Raw genomic sequence first — 23,934 nt, forward strand, 5'->3', positions numbered from 1 at the left:
ATTGGGCATGACTGGTCTTCCATCCCTATAGATCCACACATGGTCTTTTTCTCTTGGTGCACAACCTGCGTTCACCCAATCTTTCATTTCCTCATCTCCTGCCTCATCCTGCAACTGCTTCACTTCCTCCCATGTTCCCACCGCATTAGTAAACATTAAGAAACAAGAAGACATTTCTCTTTCTTTACTCCGATTAATGGAATGATTATTCCTTGCACAGTATTGTGCTATGTCATTGGCAAATTTGTTCCCAACGGTGACAAAATCATCACCTTGACCAGGAGCAGCAGATTTTACAACTGCTAGTTCTTTAGGCAGCTGTATCGCCTCTAGCAATTTTCCAACCACTTCAGCATTCTTTATGGGAGTTCCACTTGAGGTCAGGAAACCTCTTTGTAGCCATAGCTGGCCAAAATCATGGACAACTCCGAAGCCATACTGGCTGTCAGTCATCACAGTCACTCTCACATTTCTTCCAATCTTGCAAGCTTTCGTTAGTGCCACCAATTCTGCCACCTGAGCGGATTTAACTCCTTTCAAAGGTGATGCTTCCACAACTCCTGAAACTGTACATACAGCATATGCGGCACTCAGTGTTCCTTCATCCGTTCTCAAGCAAGATCCATCCACAAACAACACATGATCACTCTCAGGCAGTGGCAGATCTCATATGTCTGGTCTTGGTTTTGTACAGTAATCAAGCACATCCAGGCAGTCATGATCAACTTCATTCCTCACTCCCACACATTCAGCATCAGGCAACAGTGTTGCTGGATTCACATTCACACATCTCTCAAGGCTCACATTTGTTGCACCAAGAATGACTTTCTCATACTTAGTCAGCCGACTATGAGACATGAACTGTGTCCGGCTCCTTGTTAAAAGGATTGCCACATGATGTGGTACGAATACCCATACAGGATATCCCATTATGATTCCCTCACTCTGTTCCAGACTTCTGCATGTAGCAGCTACTGCTTTCAGGCAACCTGGTAAACCCACAGCTACTGGGTCAAGTGTTGATGAGAAGTATGCAATTGGCCTCCTCAGACGTCCATGTTTCTGGATTAACACTGAAAGTGCACATCCATTTCTCTCACTACAGAACAGCTCAAATTCTTTTTCATAATCTGGCATTCCTAGGGCAGGAGCTTCACATAGCCTGTTCTTTAACTCTTTAAATGCTGCCATTTCTTCTGGGTTTAATTCCAATGGGTCTTTCACCTCACTTTTTGTCAATTTAATCAATGGCTTGGCAATCAAGGAAAAGTTACTTATCCACTGACGTCAGTAACCCACCATTCCCAGGAACATTCTCACTTCTCTTTGTGTCATTGGGGCTCTCATCCCTCTGATGATTTTAATCCTGTCAATGGTCACTTTCCTCAGGCCTTTCTCAATATTATGTCCCAGATGCTGGACTTCTTTTTTGCAGAATTGCAATTTGGCTGGGGATACCTTTAATCCTCCATCTGCCAAGTGATTCAGTAAAGCAATGGTGTCTACTTCACAGGCTTCACGTGTTTTTGATGCCACAAGCAGGTCATCAATGTATTGGACCAAAACTGAATTTTCAGGCATTGTTAGACTCTCCAGAGATTTCTTCAAGAATTGATTAAATATCGAAGGGCTCTCTGTATACCCTTGTGGAATTCGGCACCATGCCAAAATTCGCTCTCCAAATCTGAATGAAAAAATTGGCTGGCTGTCATGATGCAACGGGATTGAAAAGAAAGCATGGCATAAATCAAATACTGTATACCATTCTGCATCATGGGGAATCTGATACAAAATCACTGATGGATTTGGCACAATGGGACAGCATGACACAACAATTTTTTTAATTTTTCTCAAATCCTGTACTATTCTGAACTTTCCATTAGGTTTCTTCAGTCCCATTATTGGTGAATTACATGGGCTGCTCAATATTTCCCTTAACACCCCCTGCTGGATCATTTTCTCAATTGTGGGTGTTATTCCTTCAATTATTTCAGGTGTCAGTCTGTATTGTGGGATGTTTGGGTAAACCACTCCTTCTTTTACAGTAATTTTTACTGGATCTACATTTCTCATCAGGCCCACATCTTCTCCAGTAAAATCCCAAACTGCTGCTTTCACTGTCTGTTTCAATTCTGGGGGTAATGCATCTGGATTAAACACAGCATATGTCCCCAAAGCCTCACATTCCCTGTTATCCATGGTCATTCTGTATAAGACATCCTCATCTGGTGTTTCAAAGGTTATTCCATCTGGAGTACAGAAAATAGTGCAATTCATCGTGCACAGCAGATCCCTGCCTAGCAAGTTCACAGGACTAGTGTCACACACCACAAATCGGTGCATGTCTGAGAATTTCCCTATTTTAACCCTTACTGGTTCAGTAAGATGAGTTTTTATCTGTGTGTTGGACACACCAACTACTTGGATTGCTTCATCCGAGAGAGGAAGATTCTTTATATCAGCTGACCTGACAGTTGATCTCGTCGCTCCTGTGTCAACTAGAAAAGTAACACTTTCACCATTGATTTTCCCATCTACAAATGGTCCTGCCTGGTCTATTTCTAGAGTTGCGCCAAGTACGCACTCTTCCTCCTCTCTTCGGCACCGTCAGAAGTCTCCCTCAGAATCACTTCCCTCATTCCTTAGCCAATATTGTGACACAGCGCTTGCACGTTTTGGCTTGTTTACCTGCTCTTCATCGTAGAACCCCGACTCCTGGCTGTACTTCTGGGATCCTCATCTTTGTGGCAAGGGTGGTTTTGGCACCTGATTCTGCTGCTTAACAGCCTTCTGCTGTTGCTAATGCTGACCACACCCCTCACTCTGCACCTGTGAATTCAATGATGGATTGTCATCATTAGTAGACGGTGGATTCTTACACTTGGATTTCCAGTGCCCTAATTTTCCACAGTGTGGCATGGAAACTTCTTCTTTGCTTCCTCAATATTGCCTTTCCCTTTTCCTGGGCCAAACCTGGGTTTATTTCCTGGGTTATTTGCTTGTTCAACCAACTGAGCTTCCTGTCTTTCTGCAACTTTCACCTGTGCCCACGTTGCCTTTTCCTTCAGTTTCCTTTGCTTTGCCTCAATCTCATCACTGAAGTATTTTGCATGTCTCAGGATCTCATCAATCTTTTTGCTCTGCCAGTCTACGGTATGCTGCCTTATCATTTCACTGATTTCAGGTCGCAAGCCATACACAAATCTATATACAAAATGGCTCAGATCCTTGTCACCCAGATGTTCATCTCCACTGAACTGTTTGAAAGCCAGTATTAGTCTTTCATAGTTAGCATGGACTGATTCTTTCACTTCTTGATGTATTCGATCTATTTTAACCCAGTCTGTTTCCTTGGGGGGGTACCATATTTTTCAGGAAGGCCATAACCTGCTCATACTTTTTCATGACCTCCGGATCTGGAGCTCCTGTCTTTGGATCTCTTGGGTATTCTTTAGTGGGCCAGTCTATGACTATCTTACATTCTGCCTACAGGTCTGCTGGTACAATTATATCAAACAGACTATTCAGGTCAATCCACAGCACTTTTGACAACTTCACAAATCTGTCAACCTGTCTATACCACTCGACGGGCTTCTCTCTTAGTCGAGGGAAATCATTTGTAAATGACAAAATATCTTGTCTGGTCCATGGGACATGTACGTACCCTCCTCCTGGAATCTCCCTCATGGGATAAGCTGTCACTGCTTTCTCCTTTTCTTTCAGGGGGAATGTTGAGTAAGTTCTGTCTGCTGCATCCTCTCGTTTTCTATACCATCTATCTTTCCATCTTTCCACATCTCCCCGTTTTCTCAGCAAAGCAATCATCTCCTTAATCTGCCCTGTTCGGCTTTCATTATTCAGATTCTCAATGTCTTTATCTGTAAAATCCACTCTGTAAAGCTTTTGTAAAGCTTTTACCTTGTCCATGTCGATCCCCATTTCACTGGCTATTCCTTTCAACCTGTCATGTATGTTCTTTGCTCTCCATGTGATACTCTTACACAGGAATAGAATCTCCCCTTCCTGATAATTTTTCAGCGTTTCTGTAGGGATTGTTCCTACAATCAGCTCCTCCATTTCCATACGTAGTCTAGCTACATCAATTCCCTGGAATTCTTTTTCTTTCCTCTGCAAAGCCTTCAGCCAATCATTCAAATCTTCAGCAGTTATTCCCATGGATTTTTCTGCACCCCCTGGTTCTGTCACTCTTTGCGGCTCTAGGATCGATCCTCTGTTCCCTTCCATACAACCAGAGTTCAAACCTGAGTTAGTCTGCACATTCAACTCTCCTCCACATATGGTATGTCTCCACTGATTTTCTCCTGATCTCCACTGATTTTCTCCCGTTCTCATTTCTGCCTGCTCTGGAGGAACAATCAATCTGTTGGCTACATATGGAACTGTCAAACCACTTTCACCAACCCTCTGCTTTTCGAACACAGGCATAACCGGACCTATTGTTACAGGCACCGTAACTGCTTCAAGATTTTTAGTCAGTTCTCTGATTTTCTCTGTCAATTCAAATGTGGTCCTTGCTAGTTCTTTGGTCTTTTCATCCTCAATTTCATTCTCCCTTTCTCTTTCTCTCTCTTTCTCTCTCTCTCTCTCTCTCTCTCTGCAAAGGAATTACTGCTTTTCAACTCAGGAGTCATGGCTTCTGTCTTTATAATCCGCAGGGTGTCTCTCATTGGGGTACCTGCTGTTCCTACCTCTGGTTCTCGTCTATACGGGGGTGGTCTTTTGTAGAACATGTCATCTAAGACATCGTCATCAGACTCATTCGCCCCATATCTCCTTGTTTCTACATTATGTTCTTTTTCTGTACACTTTCTCCCTTCTGTCTCCTCTGCAGTTCTTACAGGATATAATCCCTCAGTCATACTGGCATCTCGCCATCATCTCATCCGGTCATGATGAGTTTCGCGATCATACTTTCGCCCAAACATATACCTGTAATTTCCTCCACTCCTCTGCTTTTCTCGCTGATGCATTTCATCTTCCCATTCAGTTAATGCCTCAAACTGCGTTGGCCTAGGCCGAGGCTCTAGACTCATCATCCGCTCCCGTAAATTCCTCAGTATGGCCAGATTAAATGAGCCATGTTCCGGGAAAGCTAAAACTCCATCCTCTTTAGTATACTTTACCCAGTTGTCTAACCAAATACAGGTATGATACCCATATTTCGCAACCATGAAGGATGCGGGGGTTCTTATCGGAGGAAGTAACTGTCCTTCCCTAGTCACAATATCCTTATCAAACCAGTTCTTAACCTTACTAAACAAGGATTTCTTTTTCTTTTCCTCAGCGTGGTAATACATTTTCTTATTTTCCGCAACCCTTTTGTCTTTCTACAACTGTACGATCTCCTGTCCAATTGCAGCGCGACTTACACTAACGCACCAATCCTGGAGCGTCTACGTCACTAACTCAGTCCACGAATCCCAGCGCGACTCACACCAACGCACCAATCCTGGAGCGTCTACGTCACCCTGTATGTCTCCCAATCCTTGTGCGGCGTACACTAGCACACCAATCACCGTGCTTCCACCGTTCTAGCCCACTGTCCAATTACAGCGCGGTCTTCCTGACGTCAGCAGTCGCTGCAGCAGCTTCAGCTCCTGTCTCCTGTCTCTCTCGTCTACCCCTCCTTTACAAAACTACTCGGTAGACTTTGTTTCATCTTCTACGAGTCTGTTAGTTACAACATACAAACATCTCCATTGTCTGCTTTGCTAGCCACAGAACAGCAAAAGACCTTTCCCACGAGAATTCTGCCTTTCCCGAGAGCAGCGCTTACCTCTGCCCTACTACGGAATCGTTACTCCCGTTGATAAAGTAGCACATCCCTCTACTCTACCCTTCTAACAAGCACCAATTAACTGTTTTCTCCGGAATGCTCCTAAAAGTTTCACAATTAACCAGAATGCCTTCTCATTCACTCACTTTCACACCAGAAAATGTAGTACATTCACACAGAATTCTGTCTTTCCCGAGAACAGCGAACAATCTGTCCTACTACAGAATTATATCACACGTTAACAAAGCAGCGCTTACCTCTGCTCTGTCCTTCTAACAAGCTCAGAGAATACCTATTACCTTCCTAGTGATAAGCGTTAACGGAATGCCATAAGGATCCCTGATGCCTAAAAACAGAACTTCACAGATAACCTTCGCTATCATATACACTTCTCTCACACAGAAAATACATTTCTAATGGTAACACACGGTGATGCTACCTCATCGAACCCAGACAATGCGACGCGCAACTTCAATTGTCACACGTTTTCCCCTGTCTACATAGAGGGCCAACAATCCCGCCTCTTCCGAGAGCAGCGCTTCCCTCTGCCCTACTACGGAACTGTCACCGACTTCCTACGTCCCAGAAGCCGTACACACTACACAAAACTCAATACGACTTCAACATACAGTGTTAGTACAAACATCGATATCAATCAATAATCAATAAGCTTATATACACGCAAATTCACCAGATCAAGACAATAGTTAACCATCATTCTGCTACCAAGAAACTGGTGCAGATCGGAGCTTCCGAATCCCCTCTACTTCCACAGACGGAGTGATTTTACAGTCACACGCACACACACACATCACACGCTGGTGGGGCCCATAACACCAACATCCATCCTACCACTCTATCCGTGCCATGTATAAGGGAAACACTTTTCCGTACCTAACCAATCTGCATATACCTTGAGGTGAATGGCATCAACTAGTTGCTATAGATTTGGTGAAACATCATTTTACACTAAATATTCAATAAACATGACAATAAAATAACCACCCGACACAGTAATTCAAACAGAATATTGTTTATCTAAAATTGTAAGAAAAGCCAATTAAATGCAAGTTCATTTCTCTCATATTTACTTATTCTGGCTAAAAGTCGTTTTCTAAGTCAGAACCGGTCCTCAGCAAAATAGTTAGAGTTTCTAGCCGTCATGTAGAGTCACTGTCCTCTCCGTCAGCATCGGGACCTCTGATCATTGGTTCGGGAAGAAGTGACGCTAGACCTCTCTAGTCTACTAATATTTATACCAAATTTACATTCCAAATGTTGCAATTATATCTTACAAAACAGTCGAATGGCGGAAATTATGTCGTCTTGGTACATTGGGATACAACGATAGTTTTTCTCACACATTGAGAGTCTCAAATAATGAATAGAAATTAGGAGTCCATAACAAATTTGTTACTTCTACGGATGTCTCTTTAGGATAAAATGTATCTCATTCGTGGGACCATTATAAGTTCATCAGGTCGGTATTTGGATTGGCAACAAATCTTCACGTTCAGGGGCATTTGGCATCCCTCACGGATTTGTCGTCATGATCATGGCTTTTCAGTTCGATGGGAGGGCAAGGTCGCAGTCAGCGCGAAGCCTCCTGTCAAATTTTCCATCTACTCAAATGCAGGCTGCGGGTGGTAGCCATTTTCTAGCAGGCCACAATGATCAGCTTAAGTAAAACGAAACACAAAACATAATTACTGCATGGAAATGATTATACAGTGTTATTCCCCTGCTAATACCCTTATGTGTATGCATTTACCTAGCCATTTGCGACATCAAAGCCATTAATGCGTATTAATTATAAGCGCAAAACACAATAACATTACATAAGCAACATCTATTCTGTCAGTTTGCTCACCAACTTAGTTCACTTGTTATTGTAGCCATGCAATTGCATTCCCACGTGCAATTCTTCTGTTAATAAGGTTGGTTAGACAAGACTCGACAAATCTTTAGTAATTAATAATTAATCAGTAGTACTTTTAATTATAACATACGAAAATGAAACAGGTATTTGGTTTTAAAGTAAAAACCCTGCTCCATCAACTTTACTTACATATATTAATAAAAAGGGAGTTGTTGGGTTTCCAGTGCTTTGAACGGCAGGGCGAGTTAGCAGCTCAAGGGATCCTTCCAGTCGGTGGGGCGGCCGGGAGCCATGCCATACCTCTGTCACACCCAGGGGAGCACAGCAGGTGTCCAGTCCCTGGAGTGGGTGATCTTTACCTCACAGACCCTGGGTACCATATCCTGAGGTGCTTTCTTGTGCAATAGTGAAGAAAAAGGGGGTGATGAAAAATAAAAGATTTGCCCAAGTTCAAACAGTTTCGTTAAGAGGCGAAGGGAAGCCGCGCTTCAACTCGGCCACAAAGTGGTATCTCTGTGCGTCTCCCTAGAACCTCAAATGTTAACGCCTTGTTGTTTCCTCGATGCTCCAGACGGTGGCAGACGGGCCCACTTGAAGGCTCGGCTCGTTGTGGGCTCGAGATTCGTGCAGGACCTCGAGCCGAGCTTGAGCCGGGCCAGGGTCCAGCTCCCAGCGACTCGCCCACCTCTAGTCAGTGCATGTGCTATGCAAGCCCCTCTCGTGTCTAATTTAAATAAACTATACTGTTGCTCCATGTAAGAATGGATGCCACATAGTGGGTGAACCGGAGGAAACCTGGATGTTTTCAAGTCCATGTTTAAAACCTCAGTGCGGTCATATGCATATGATCAGAAATGCTTCTGCACGTTAAAGAATTGCACTTGTTTTGAAGTTTGAAGAGTCCCTCCATATTTTTCTGTACTGCTTTTCGTACAGTTTACCTGCTAAACCTTGTCAGGGCTCGGCTCGGGGCCACGGGCTCGAAGAGCCAGAGCAGGTCCTTGGCTCGGCTGCTCCTCTTCATGTCTTGCTTCGCCCACCTCAACTACCCCACGTACACTACATCCCCAATGTAGGCGGCCACAAGAACTACACGCCCCATGATGCCTCTTTAGATGGTGGGCGCCCCCTGCCGGCGGCAGCAGGAGGCTGCAGTTTAAATCCCCATCTTTGCGCACAGAGGACCGGGGAGAGCTGCAGAGGAGGAGGCAGCAGCCGAGCTCCGGATCCGGGAGAGGAGAGCGCCGTGAGCCGCAGCAGCACCCCCGGAAGCCCAGCACCCCCTCACCCGCAGCCGCCAGGATGGGCAACCGCGGCATGGAGGACCTGATCCCGCTGGTGAACCGGCTGCAGGACGCCTTCTCCGCCATCGGGCAGAACGCCGAGCTCGACCTGCCGCAGATCGCCGTGGTCGGGGGCCAGAGCGCCGGCAAGAGCTCGGTGCTGGAGAACTTCGTGGGCAAGTAAGAGCCGTTCCGTGGGCCTGGGGGGAGGGACGGTGCCCTCCGTGATGGGGAGCGGTGGCTGCCATCCGTGATGGCAGGGAAGGTGCCCTCCATCCGGGATGGGGAGGGTGGGTGCTCTCCATCCGTGATGGGGAGGGTGGGTGCTCTCCATCCGTGATGGAGAGGGTGGGTGCCCTCCGCCCGTGATGGGGAGTGAGTGTGCCCTATGTGATGGGGATGGACGGAGGGTGCCCTCCATCCGTGATGGGGAGGAAGGGCGTGTGCCTAATGTGATGGGAATTGAGGGTGGGTGCCCTCCATCCGTGATGGAGAGGGAGGGTGCCCTCCGTGAGTGATGGGGGGGAGGGTGCCCTCTGTCCGTGATGGGGAGGGAGTGTGCCTTATGTGATGGGATGGAGGGAGGCTGCCCTCCGTGAGTGATGGGGAAGAGGGGGATGCTCACCTTCAATGATGGGGAGGGAGGGTGCCTTCCATAATCGGGATGGAGGGTGCCCTCTGTGATGGGGAGGGAAGATGCCCAATGTGAGTGGGGGGGGGGGGGTTAATGACCCTTAGTGTTGGGAAAAGGGATGGTGACCTTAGCAGCGGGGGTGGAAGGAGGCCTGGTGGAGCCTCTAAGGGGCACTTCGCCCTCATTCATCGGCGAGAGTGCTCTCGGGGGTGGGGGCGGTGTCGGTGGCCTCGGGGATGACTGGTATCGGTGGTGGGGATGGTGCCTTCTGTGGTGAGGAGGGTGCCGTGCCAGTGATGAATGGTAACCTCGGGTGGTGTCTTCTGTGGTGGTGCATGTGCCAGTGATGAAGGGTGGCCTCCATGATGGGGGAAGGGTTGCAGAAGGAGGAGAGTGGGTGCCTTGATGGGGGGAGGGGGCTTCCCTCTCTCACGGAGGGCTGGGGGCAGAGATATCCCCACAGTGAGGAGAGGCGTGGGGATGCGAGATGAGTGCCGATGCCGTCGGAGATGCGAGTGTGCGGAGAATGCCCCTCGCAAGAACAGGCCGAGGCAGCACCGTGTCCTGCCCCCGTGATAGAGGGCGGTCGGCTTAATAACTGGACTCGGCCCTGATATAATGTCAGGATGGCCGCAGAAGCGTTCCTATACTCCCACCCTGTGCCCTCCATAGGGCCCCCGGCCCCTCCCCTGCCCCGGGTGCCCCCGGCCCCTCTCCTGCCCCCGGCTGCCCCCGGCCCCTCTCCTGCCCCCGGCTGCCCCCGGCCCCTCTCCTGCCCCCGGCCCCTCTCCTGCCCCCGGCCCCTCTCGTGCCCCCGGCCCCTCTCGTGCCCCCGGCCCCTCTCCTGCCCCCGGCCCCTCTCCTGCCCCCGGCCCCTCTCCTGCCCCCGGCCCCTCTCGTGCCCCCGGCCCCTCTCCTGCCCCTCTCGTGCCCCCGGCCCCTCTCGTGCCCCCGGCCCCTCTCCTGCCCCCGGCCCCTCTCCTGCCCCCGGCCCCTCTCCTGCCCCCGGCCCCTCTCCTGCCCCAGGTCCCCCCGGCCCCTCTCCTGCTAAGAGCTCTTCTTAAGCTGGTGCTCTGCCGGTGCCAGGGCACCTCTTGTGCTTGGGCTGCCAGCACCTGTCCCATGTTAGGATGTTGTGATTCGTGTGTATGTGTGGGGCTGGCTATAGAACTACGGACGGTTTACACGTAGCCCCACCACTAAAGAGGCTGGAACATGTCATTTCCACTGCAGACATTCTACTGTTTACTTCCGTAGAGTAAAGATTCCATACCAGGTTTAGTCCTCCCTCCTGCACACACATGAAAGAGACTGTGCCATCTCTACTGCCCCCGTAAAGAGGCTGTGCCATCTCTACTGCCCCCGTAAAGAGGCTGTGCCATCTCTACTGCCCCCGTAAAGAGGCTGTGCCATCTCTACTGCCCCCGTAAAGAGGCTGTGCCATCTCTACTGCCCCCGTAAAGAGGCTGTGCCATCTCTACTGCCCCCGTAAAGAGGCTGTGCCATCTCTACTGCCCCCGTAAAGAGGCTGTGCCATCTCTACTGCCCCCGTAAAGAGGCTGTGCCATCTTTACTGCCCCTTAAAGAGGCTGTACCATCTCTACTGCCCCTTAAAGAGGCTGTACCATGTTTACTACTCCTTTAAAAGGCTGTACCATCTTTACTCTTCCGCGGGCACACACATAATACCTAGGCTGTGGCATCTTTACTCTTCCACGTGCACACACAATACCTAGGCTGAACCATCTTTACTCTTCTGCGTGCACACACATAATACCTAGGCTGTACCATCTTTACTCTTCCGCGTGCACACACATAATACCTAGGCTGTACCATCTTTACTCTTCCGCGTGCACACACATAATACCTAGGCTGTACCATCTTTACTCTTCTGTGTGCACACACATAATACCTAGGCTGTACCATCTTTAGTCTTCTGTGTGCACACACATAATACCTAGGCTGTACCATCTTTACTCTTCCGCGTGCACACACATAATACCTAGGCTGTACCATCTTTACTCTTCTGCGTGCACACACATAATACCTAGGCTGTACCATCTTTACTCTTCCGCGTGCACACACATAATACCTAGGCTGTACCATCTTTACTCTTCTGTGTGCACACACATAATACCTAGGCTGTACCATCGATACTCTTCCGCGTGCACTTGCCATACCTAGGCTGAACCATCTTTACTCTTCCGCGTGCACACTCATAATACCTAGGCTGTACCATCTTTACTCTTCTGCGTGCACATACATAATACCTAGGCTGAACCATCTTTACTCTTCTGCGTGCACATACATAATACCTAGGCTGAACCATCTTTACTCTTCTGCGTGCACACACATAATTCCCTAGGCTGTACCATCTTTACTCTTCCACGTGCACACACATAATACCTAGGCTGTACCATCTATACTCTTCCCAGTGCACACACATAATACCTAGGCTGATCCATCTTTACTCTTCTGCGTGCACACACATAATACCTAGGCTGTACCATCTTTACTCTTCTGTGTGCACACACATAATACCTAGGCTGTACCATCGATACTCTTCCCGGTGCACACACATAATACCTAGGCTGATCCATCTTTACTCTTCCACGTGCACACACATAATACCTAGGCTGTACCATCTATACTCTTCCCGGTGCACACACATAATACCTAGGCCGGTCCATCTTTACTCTTCTGCATGCACACACATAATACCTAGGCTGTACCATCTATACTCTTCTGCGTGCACACACACAATACCTAGGCTGTACCATCGATACTCTTCCGCGTGCACTCGCAATACCTAGGCTGAACCATCTTTACTCTTCCGCGTGCACACACATAATACCTAGGCTGTACCATCTTTACTCTTCCGCGTGCACACACATAATACCTAGGCTGTACCATCTATACTCTTCTGCGTGCACACACATAATACCTAGGCTGTACCATCTTTACTCTTCTGTGTGCACACACATAATACCTAGGCTGTACCATCGATACTCTTCCGCGTGCACTCGCAATACCTAGGCTGAACCATCTTTACTCTTCTGCGTGCACACACATAATACCTAGGCTGTACCATCTTTACTCTTCCGCGTGCACACACATAATACCTAGGCTGTACCATCTTTACTCTTCTGTGTGCACACACATAATACCTAGGCTGTACCATCGATACTCTTCCGCGTGCACACACATAATACCTATTATTATTATTATTAATTAAGGGGCATTTATAGAGCGCCTGGTTACGCAAAATGCGTGTCCCCGCGCTGAACTGAAGCACTCAGAGAGAGAAGTGGGGGAGGAGCCCACTTATTTTGAAAAGAGGTAAGTTTTTAATTTCCTCCGGAAACTAGATTCGGAGGGGTCCAGACGGAGATTAAGAGGCAAATTATTCCAGCTTTTTGCCGCCAGGTATCGGAAGGAACTTCCTCCCATACGGGCCTTTTTCACCCTAGGGACCTTAAGTAAGCCTCCATGCGAGGAGCGCAGTGCACGAGTTGGTGCATACCTTGTAATAAGGTTCTGGAGTGGTGCTGGCGCCTTTTTAGCGAGGATACGGTGGCAGGTACAGAGGGACTTAAATTCAGCTCTGCTCCTCACTGGCAGCCAATGGAGTGACTGGAGGGCGGCCTTGGAGTTCGATCTTTTTGGGAGGTTTAAAATGAGGCGAGCTGCAGCATTCTGTAGCACCTGAAGTCGATTAATCGCTTTACAGGTAGCTCCCAAGTAGAGTAGGTTGCCAAACCTGTACCATCTTTACTCTTCCGCGTGCACACACATAATACCTAGGCTATACCATCTTTACTCTTCCGCGTGCACACACATAATACCTAGGCTGTACCATCTATACTCTTCTGTGTGCACACACATAATACCTAGGCTGTACCATCTTTACTCTTCCGCGTGCACACACATAATACCTAGGCTGTTCCATCTTTACTCTTCCGCGTGCACACACATAATACCTAGGCTGTACCATCTTTACTCTTCTGTGTGCACACACATAATACCTAGGCTGTACCATCGACACTCTTCCGCCTGCACTCGCAATACCTAGGCTGAACCATCTTTACTCTTCCGCGTGCACACTCATAATACCTAGGCTGTACCATCGATACTCTTCCGCGTGCACTCGCAATACCTAGGCTGTACCATCTTTACTCTTCCGCGTGCACACACATAATACCTAGGCTGTACCATCTTTACTCTTCCGCGTGCACACACATAATACCTAGGCTGAACCATCGATACTCTTCCGCGTGCACTCGCAATACCTAGGCTGTACCATCTTTACTCTTCCGCGTGCACACACATAATACCTAGGCTGTACCATCTTTACTCTTCCGCGTGCACACACATAATACCTAGGCTGAACCATCTTTACTCTTCTGTGTGCACATACATAATACCTAGGCTGTACCATCTATACTCTTCTGCGTGCACACACATAATACCTAGGCTGTACCATCTTTACTCTTCCGCGTGCACACACATAATACCTAGGCTGTACCATCTTTACTCTTCCGCGTGCACACACATAATACCTAGGCTGTACCATCTTTACTCTTCCGAGTGCACACACATAATACCTAGGCTGTACCATCTTTACTCTTCCGCGTGCACACACATAATACCTAGGCTGAACCATCTTTACTCTTCTGTGTGCACATACATAATACCTAGGCTGTACCATCTGTACTCTTCTGCGTGCACACACATAATACCTAGGCTGTACCATCTTTACTCTTCCGCGTGCACACACATAATACCTAGGCTGATCCATCTTTACTCTTCTGCGTGCACACACATAATACCTAGGCTGTACCATCTTTACTCTTCTGTGTGCACACACACAATACCTAGGCTGTACCATCGATACTCTTCCGCGTGCACTCGCAATACCTAGGCTGAACCATCTTTACTCTTCCGCGTGCACACACATAATACCTAGGCTGTACCATCTTTACTCTTCCGCGTGCACACACATAATACCTAGGCTGAACCATCTTTACTCTTCTGTGTGCACATACATAATACCTAGGCTGTACCATCTATACTCTTCTGCGTGCACACACATAATACCTAGGCTGTACCATCTTTACTCTTCCGCGTGCACACACATAATACCTAGGCTGTACCATCTTTACTCTTCCGCGTGCACACACATAATACCTAATGTATATAGGAGTGGTTCTGTCAGGGTGTAGCAATTCCTTTTGCTCAATATAACTAATATATCATAAACTTATAAAAATCACAAACATTACAAACTATATGTAGGATTTATTGAAGATGGTTCAGCTACACTTTTCAAGAACCAAATTAGGGTAAATAGAACACACCACAGAAGGAAAAATCGTTTTTTCAAAAATGACGATTGTATTGTAAGATTATGATGTTCATATGGCTGTCAATGAGGCAATACAATATCCGGTAATAACGTGAATAAAGAGCATAAAAAGTGACTTATGGTGACTGATAAAAAAAGTGCTGTACATATAACATACAAACAAATAACAGTTATGTTGAACTGTCCATTCTTTTAAGCATGAATCCTAGGACCCAACCGGATGGTGGAGCCTGTTCGAGATCACTTCATTCCTGGAGACTACAACCTGGCGGGGTTGGTTTACTGCCCCCGTAAAGAGGCTGTACCATCTTTACTGCCCCCGGAAAGAGGCTGTACCATCTTTACTGCCCCCGTAAAGAGGCTGTACCATCTTTACTGCCCCGTGTGCACTCCCATAGTAAAGAGGGTGTACCATCCTTACTCCCCAGTGTGGCACACGTAGTAAAGAGGCTGTACCATGTTTACTCCCCCGTGTGCTCACACATATTAAAGAGGCTGTATCAACGCCCCATGTCACACACATAGTAAAGAGGCTGTACCATCTCTACTGCCCCTGTAAAGAGACAGTACCATCTTAACTCCCCCGTGTGCACACACATAGTAAAGAGACTGTACCATCTTTACTGCCCCTTAAAGAGACTGTACCATCTCTACTGCCCCCGTAAAAAGACTGTACCATCTCTACTGCCCCTTTAAAGAGACAGTACCATCTTTACTCCCCCGTGTGCACACGCATAGTAAAGAGGCTGTCCCATCTTTACTGCCCCCGTAAAGAGACGGTACCATCTTTACTGCCCCCGTAAAGAGCCCTCCCCCGCAGAGAGGCTATACCATCTATACTGCCCCCGTAAACAGACTGTACCATCTTTACTGCCCACGTAAAGAGCCCTCCCCTGCAAAGTGGCTGTACCATTTTTACTCTTCCGCGTGCACCCACATAATACCTAGGCTGTACCATCTTTACTCCACCTGCCTGCGCACACACAGTAAAAAGGCTGTACCATCTTTACTCCCGCCGCGTGCACACACATAGTAAAATTGCTGTTCTCTCTTTAATCCTCCTGCGTGCACACACATAATAAAAAGGTGTATCATTTTACACCCCTGCGTGCGCACACATAGTAAAGAAGCTGCACCATCTCTAATCCCCCTGTGTATACATATGAAATTATAGCATTCACGCCTCAAGCACATATAATGAAGAAGTTTTACTATTTACGCCTGCTTTTACACACACAGATACTAAAGAGGCTCACTAAATGTTCTCCCCCTCCGCGCACACATATACTAAGCAGACATTAACATGTTTACTCCTGCTACATGCACACACATATTTCCAGAGGTTAAATATGTTTACCCTTCACACACGTTAAGGAGGCTATAACATTTAATTGTCCACACGCATATATAAGCCGCAGTGGATGTATATACCATGTCTAGTATTCATGCCCGTATACTGCAGAGGCCCCCATGCTTACTTTTCACAATCGTATATTAAAGAGGCTATGGCATGTTTAAATAGACTAACACGTTTACTCCATTTCATAACCCATATTAAGTCAGGTGTACCCCCCCCCATGCAAGCACACATATAGTAAAGCTACTATAACACGTTTACCGCTGTGCACGCACTGTAGAGGCCATTCCTTCTTTCGTCCTGCCGCGGCTAACGCATATTTGCTCCTCACAAACACACATGAAAGCGGCTATAGGATGTTTACTTGTGCATGATAAATCCGCCCACATTATAGAGGCTATAAGATGTTTACATGTGCATGATAAATCTACCCCACATGAAAGATACTATAAGATGTTTACTTGTGCATGATAAATCCACCCCACAGCTCACATGTAAGAGGCTATAAGATGTTTACGTGTGCGTGATAAATCCGCCCCACATGAAAGGGGCTATAAGAGGTTTACTTGTGCATGATAAATGCAGCCCACATGAAAGGGGCTATAAGATGTTTACTTGTGCGTGATAAATCCATCCCACAGCCCCCATTAAAGCTGCTATAAGATGTTTACTTGTGCATGATAAATCCACCCCACATGAAAGAGGCTGTTAGATGTTTACTTGTGCGTGAAAAATGCAGCCCACATGAAAGGGGCTATAAGATGTTTACTTGTGCGTGATAAATCCACCCCACATGAGAGGCTATAAGATGTTTACTTGTGCGTGATAAATCCACCCCACAGCCCACATGAAAGAGGCTATAAGATGTTTACTTGTGCATGATAAATCTGCCCCACATGAAAGAGGCTATAAGATGTTTACTTGTGCCTGATAAATCCACCCTACAGCCCCCATTAAAGCGGCTATAAGATGTTTACTTGTGCCTGATAAATCCACCCCACAGCCCCCATTAAAGCGGCTATAAGATGTTTACTTGTGCCTGATAAATCCACCTCACAGCCCCCATTAAAGCGGCTATAAGATGTTTACTTGTGCATGATAAATCTACCCCACATGAAAGAGGCTATAAGATGTTTACTTGTGCATGATAAATCCACCTCACAGCCCCCATTAAAGCGGCTGTAAAATGTTTACTTGTGCATGATAAATCTACCCCACATGAAAGAGGCTATAAGATGTTTACTTGTGCATGATAAATCCACCTCACAGCCCCCATTAAAGCGGCTGTAAGATGTTTACTTGTGCATGATAAATCTTCCCCACATGAAAGAGGCTATAAGATGTTTACTTGTGCATGATAAATCCACCTCACAGCCCCCATTAAAGCGGCTGTAAAATGTTTACTTGTGCATGATAAATCCACCTCACAGCCCCCATTAAAGCGGCTGTAAGATGTTTACTTGTGCATGATAAATCTACCCCACATGAAAGAGGCTATAAGATGTTTACTTGTGCATGATAAATGCAGCCCACATGTAAGAGGCTATAAGATGTTTACTTGTGCATGAATCAATAAACTGAGGGGGCTATAACACACTTACTCCACCCCACAGCCCCCATTAAAGCGGCTGTAAGATGTTTACTAATCCACCCGCACGTCCCTACACCTCCTGTGTCTATATATAGAGCTGCGCTTCCGGCTGTCCCCAGCTACCATGGCTGCACGATGCGCACAGCCCCTCCCCAGGCGGATGCACGGGAGACATGCAGCCCCCCCCCCCCCCCCAGGAAAGGCAGAATCATCTATAATCTACCCTTCATCCCCTCCCGCATCCGCGAAACAGGCGCGTAGGTAGGTACCCACGTCTTTTAGGAGCCCCCCACCCCCACCCGTCCGTCGGTTTGTGGCTCGTCCAGTAACACATCTTTCGATTTCAACAGGCGCGAGGGCTGAGTGCCCCCCAAAGCCCCCTCTCGGGGGGCTGGAGGTAGCGGCCCCTTCTTGGATCCCCGAGGTACCCCCGCCAGCCCTAAGGCGCTGTCGCCCTCGTGTGCTGTTCACGGTGTATCCCCCATGGCCCTTCCCAGACCCTCCCGTCCCCCCCTCGAACCGGCACCCTCTTCTGCCCTGAATGTGGCACACGCTGGGAAGGACCCCCCCCCCCCCCCCTCACCCCACACCCCCACCAGCTTCCATTTTGCGAAAGGCATTCTCTTGACTGTTTTCCACGTGACCTTCATTCCGTTAAAATCCTCGGCCCCGCACTGCCGCCTTGTGTAGAGCTGGAAGCAATCATACCCGATGTAGGCAGCAGCGACCTGCCCTGCCCGACAGAAGCCACCCCCCTTCGGCATAGCAGATAACAAGCCCCCCTCCTTCTATGTAGCAGATTCCCATCCCCTTCTGCACAGCAGATGCAAAGCCCCTCCTTATAAACAGCACGTAGGAAGCCCCCTCCAGCAGGTACAAAGTCCCCTCCTTGGATAGAACATATAGAAAAACCTGTCCTTGGACACAGAAGATACAGCCCCCCCTCCCCTTCTATACCTCAGATACAAGCCCCCCTCCCCTTCTGTACCTCAGATACAAGACCCCCCTCCCCTTCTGTACCTCAGATACAAGCCCCCATCATATATACTGCTGATCGAATGCTTCCTCCTTGTATACAGCGGATATAAACCCCCCCTTTCACGCGCACAGCACATACACCCCTCCCCTACAGCGCATACAAGCCCCCCATCATATATAAAGCAGATGCAAGCCCCCCATCATATATACTGCTGATCGAATGCTTCCTCCTTGTATACAGCGGATATAAAGCCCCCCTTTCATGCGCACAGCACATACACCCCTCCCCTACAGCGGATACAAGCCCCCCATCATATATAAAGTGGATACAAGCCCCCCATCATATATAAAGCGGATACAAGCTCCCCATCATATATAAAGCAGATACAAGCCCCCCATTATATAAAAAGGGGATACAACCCCATCATATATAAAGCGGATACAAGCCCCCCCCCATCATATATACTGCAGATCTATTGCTCCCTCCTTGTATACAGGGGATATAAAGCCCCCCTTTCACGCGCACAGCACATACACCCCTCCCCTACAGCGGATACAAGCCCCCCATCATATATAAAGTGGATACAAGCCCCCCCATCATATATAAAGTGGATACAAGCCCCCATCATATATAAAGCGGATACAAGCCCCCCATCATATATAAAGCAGATACAAGCCCCCCATTATATAAAAAGGGGATACAACCCCATCATATATAAAGCGGATACAAGCACCCCCCCCCATCATATATACTGCAGACCCATTGCTTCCTCCTTGTATACAGGGGATATAAAGCCCCCCTTTCACGCGCACAGCACATGCACCCCCTTTCCCTTCTATACAGCAGATAGCAACCTGCTCACACGTGTATAGCAGGTTCGGAGTGCCCACCATGTCTTCATTCCTCATTATGTACACCAGAATACACATGTACATAGTGTATAAGATTATAAACACTGTGCAGTAGACCCTATAGCCTACACCTACATATACAACCGAAAGCACACAGATTCCACCGCGCATCAGTAAAGGAAAGGATCATCGACTAGCCTTATAAATAAATTGGTATATGTACTGGATCATACATATTAGCACGTAGTAGAAAGAAGGACTTCAAACAGCACATACATACAAGCACACATCTGTGTGCGCACAGAATACAGGGTAATCCGACAATACAATATTGTATAGAAAATGTCAGGCCTGTCTATACACGCAGACACAAACATCCACAGACACTATGTACAGGGTTAGCAACAGTAATTATAAAGTAAATTATATACATGTGTGTGCATGCTGTCATGTCTTGGGTAACTCCTTACATACAAGTATGCCTTGGAATGTGATATTCACATACATGAGTGACATGGGTATACTGCATGGTAAACACAAAAGTTAGAAGACTTATGTTGCAGTTTTAGTGTGCTACAATAATTTAATATAACCCCTGGTCTCTGTGCCACTCCTGCCACTGTCCAGCTATTCGGACTGCTGCTTTGCCCGCAGCCGGCGAGAACGACAGTTCTTTCCTGCGGTCCGCTAAATCAAGCTTCTGATATTTTTGCTCCTTTACTCTGTTTCCTTGTTTAATATTGTTTGCCTTGTTTTTTGCACAGTTTAGTTTGTATTTGCTTGTTTTCTTTTGTACTTGGCCCACTGTCCAGTGCCCACTCTCTCTGCTTTTCCTGCCATTTTCCTGCTGCTCTCACCGCACCCGCCTCCCCAACAGCCCCTCCCGTACTACTTTTGTAGGCTGTTGCGTGGTCTCTAGTGAGTAGCATCTGAGCCCTGGTCTCGGCTCCACTCCCCTGCTGCCCAGCTACTTAAAACTGCTATCTAGCTCGCAGCCCTCCAAGACGCCAGGTCAGTCCTGCAGTCCACTAAATTAAGCCTCTGGTATTTTTAGGTCGTGCCTAGCGTTGAAGCGCATGCGCTGCTTGCTCTGCGAGGCATGCTGTAGTAGGGTATGTTTTAGAAGTGGTGTGGAAGCCCTGCCCATATTTTTCATTGGCTGGTGTCATTGTCCATGGTAAATGCTGGCTTCCGATTGATAATGAGGCTTCTTAGTCCCTCCTTGTTACCGCCCTGTCTCCTTTTGTGACCGTCCAACAGGACTGGATCTTTTACTTGTGGGGTTACACTGTCTCCTTCATTAGTCGGTAAGCACTCTTTAAAAAAAAAAAAATGTAAGGACATGGATGGAGTTTGTTAATTTATTATAAAAAAAAGTTTGTTTGTGACGGGTGCTTTACTTGTCATTGAAAAGTAGCTTTGCTGTTAGTCTTGTAATGGTTGAAGTACTTGCCGGGCGTTCATCGGGGTTGTGTTCTTTGCTGGTCTGTGAGGGTTTAGGGTGCAGTTTTAGAACTGGATTAGGGGGCTCCTGCAGGATTTTTTTCTTTTTTAGAAGAGCATATTCTCTGTCATAGCTTCATCACAATAATAATAGCCATTTACTACAGCAGTCTTTCGAACTCGGGAGTTTCCGTATGGCAGTTCTAATGAAGGGTGGGTGCCTGGAGTGTGAAGATTGGGGGGGGGGGGGCTCCCCGTAATTGAGTATTATGTTGGTCGCTCGGTGGTGCCTCAACCTGGGTTCAGCCAGCAGCCTATAGTGACTGATAGGGCTCCTGGGAGTGGTGGACGGTGCCCCCTGTACACATCGCATTGACCATCCCCGATCCCTACGGGGGGGGGGCTGTACAAGGTGTGTTTCATAGATATAGAGCTCCCTATCAATCCATTAAGGAAGATAGGCTGCATACCACCCCTCCCTGCCGCCCTTCCACATCACTCAGTTTCTACTTGCACTTGACCGGAGCCTCCTCAGCCCACCACCCCCCTCCGAGTCTCACTCTGGGGGAGCTTCTGTGTCACATCTTTAGGGCATTGTATAGTGTATCCAACTATAGGGGAGTGTGTGATGGATCGAGAGGCACACTTCTGGTTGTGGGTAGGGGTAGGCGGAATTTGCGTTGTCGTGCTAAGCAAAGCTCAGCGGAACGGTAAAAAATCTCTGCGAGCAAGTAGAGTTCCGCGAACACGCAGAATTGCTTGTTCCGCCCGTTCGCGATGCTTTTTTCCTGTTCGCAATATGGTGTTTGCGTGCTCGGGGGGGGGGGGGGGGGAATATCCTGTGAACACGCATTTTGAAAGCGCAAACAAGCTAAAAATTCCGCGTTCTCTGCGGAACGCAAAATTCCTCAATTTCTGCGAGCGGAACAGAATTTACTGCCCAGGCCTAGTTATGGGTCACTGTGTCCGGAGTAGTTCGCATTGGTGAGGGAGGCTGGCCGTATTTTTGTGCGATGTCCATTTGGGAGGTATTTGCATTATTTGTTCTACCAAAAGACCTTTAATAACCTTTTCCCCACTGGCTTCCGGTCTGTTGTGGGGGTCGGAGGTTAGCACTAGACCGAGGTTGCCATGCTAAGCTTGTTATATTGTCTCTCCATGTATCTAACCTGTATGTTAAAGCATTACATTTAGTATATGTAACACTGACATTTCACTAATAAAACTCCTCTGTGTGTTCTGTGCCCCTGGGTCTGTAATCTATTTCTCTCGACCACCGCAAAGATAAGCATGAATATTAGGGGACCGTGGGAAATAGTAATGCCCCAGCTTCAAAACTTATGGTATTGAATCCATAAACATTGGAGGTACCTACTCTCATAGTAATACAGGACTGCACTACAAATGCTCAAACCACACAAATGTGCAACATAACATTATGGTAGTAGTAGAGCTGAGAAAGGAATGGGGCAATAAACATAAAATGGTGCCAGGGGAATGGAAAGCACCTTTATCGTATTGCTGAATGACCTGACGGTCAGGAAAACCTCTCCAGCATGGTAGCAGACATCCGTTTAGGAAGTCAGCAATTCCTCGGTCAACTGATAGAATAAGCGTAGTGTGAACAAAACCGCTACACCACATTGATGCGAAGCACAACTGTTACCAGATATCAACGAATCACCGTCTAGCTGGGTTCAAGTTATATAAATATATTCATCTACCAAACCATGTATAGACACATATTCAAACAATGACAAAAAAGTACACAGATCAGTAAAAAATTCTCACATGATTTTACAAGGAGACCTTTTGAACGAAAAGGGAGTAACTGAAGTCTGAACCAATGTATACACATGCACATTCAATAAAGCGTCACTGTGTTCTTTCAGTTACCGTGTGCTCTGCAGAGAGCCCCCCCCCCCCCCCCCCCATCCAGTGCCTCCTCTGCTGGGGTTATTTTACATTTTGTAGAATCGTCCCTGCTGCTTCCCCTGTATCTGTATTAAGTTCTGAAGGGCACTGCCTCTTACGTGCCTAAAAACTCCATGGCCGTTCCTCTTATCCATGTCTTGTTGGCAGCTTGAAACAAGCACAGGAAAAAAGGTCAGGGCAACAGAACCCCGCACCAGTCGTTGTAACATATCGTGGCTATTATGAGAAAATTAGAATTGGGTGCAAAGAGCCCAGGACGTGACCTTCATGCGTTCTCAAAGGGTGGTATACAACCTCCCCACACACATTTAAACAAGAATGGCCCTGCACTCAAATGAACAAATAAGTGATTAGTAAGAGGATAGTAATGTCCATAGTCCATTGCACAAAGGTACAGTCGTATCTTCCCAAATGAAAAGAAATGTATCTCCCAGAAGTTGACAACTTCTGGGAGATACATTTCCCATTCACTTGTCGCATTACTACTTCCCTTGTTCTTTTAAGGACCAACTTTAAAGAGCATATAGTATATGTCTCTCACTCGTTAAGCCCTGAAGAAGTCCCATGAGGGACGAAACGCATAGGCTGTCTGGTTTAATGCGTGCTGTGATTTAAAAAAATTTCAAACAAATAAAAGGAACCTTTTTCTACAACTGAAACGCCGACTTATGTATTTTCATTTGGGAAGATACAACTGTACCTTTGTGCAATGGACTATGGACATTAACATCCTGTTACTAATCACTTATTTGTTCATTTGAGTGCAGGACCATTCTTGTTTAAGCTTGAAACAAGCATTTGCAATGCAATACAGGTCTCG

At 47.2% G+C, this 23,934-nt stretch overlaps 1 protein-coding gene across 13 annotated transcripts in view; it reads left to right on the forward strand.

Moving 5' to 3' along the window:
- The first annotated feature begins 8,856 nt into the window (after positions 1-8,856).
- DNM1 (dynamin 1) overlaps positions 8,857-23,934 on the forward strand; it is a 796,474-nt gene continuing 781,396 nt past the window's right edge. For 12 of the 13 annotated variants that reach the window (XM_085614096.1, XM_085614097.1, XM_085614092.1 and 9 more), the window contains exon 1: positions 8,867-9,139. In XM_085614096.1, coding sequence (XP_085470222.1) covers positions 8,979-9,139 — 161 coding nt within the window. In that variant the 5' untranslated portion in view covers positions 8,867-8,978. Of the gene's footprint in view, positions 9,140-23,934 lie in introns of all 13 variants that reach the window. The other variant, XM_085614099.1, reaches the window with a different exon arrangement.

Source organism: Triturus cristatus, chromosome 1_2 (assembly GCF_964204655.1).
Source record: "Triturus cristatus chromosome 1_2, aTriCri1.1, whole genome shotgun sequence".
Lineage (NCBI taxonomy): Eukaryota > Metazoa > Chordata > Amphibia > Caudata > Salamandridae > Triturus > Triturus cristatus.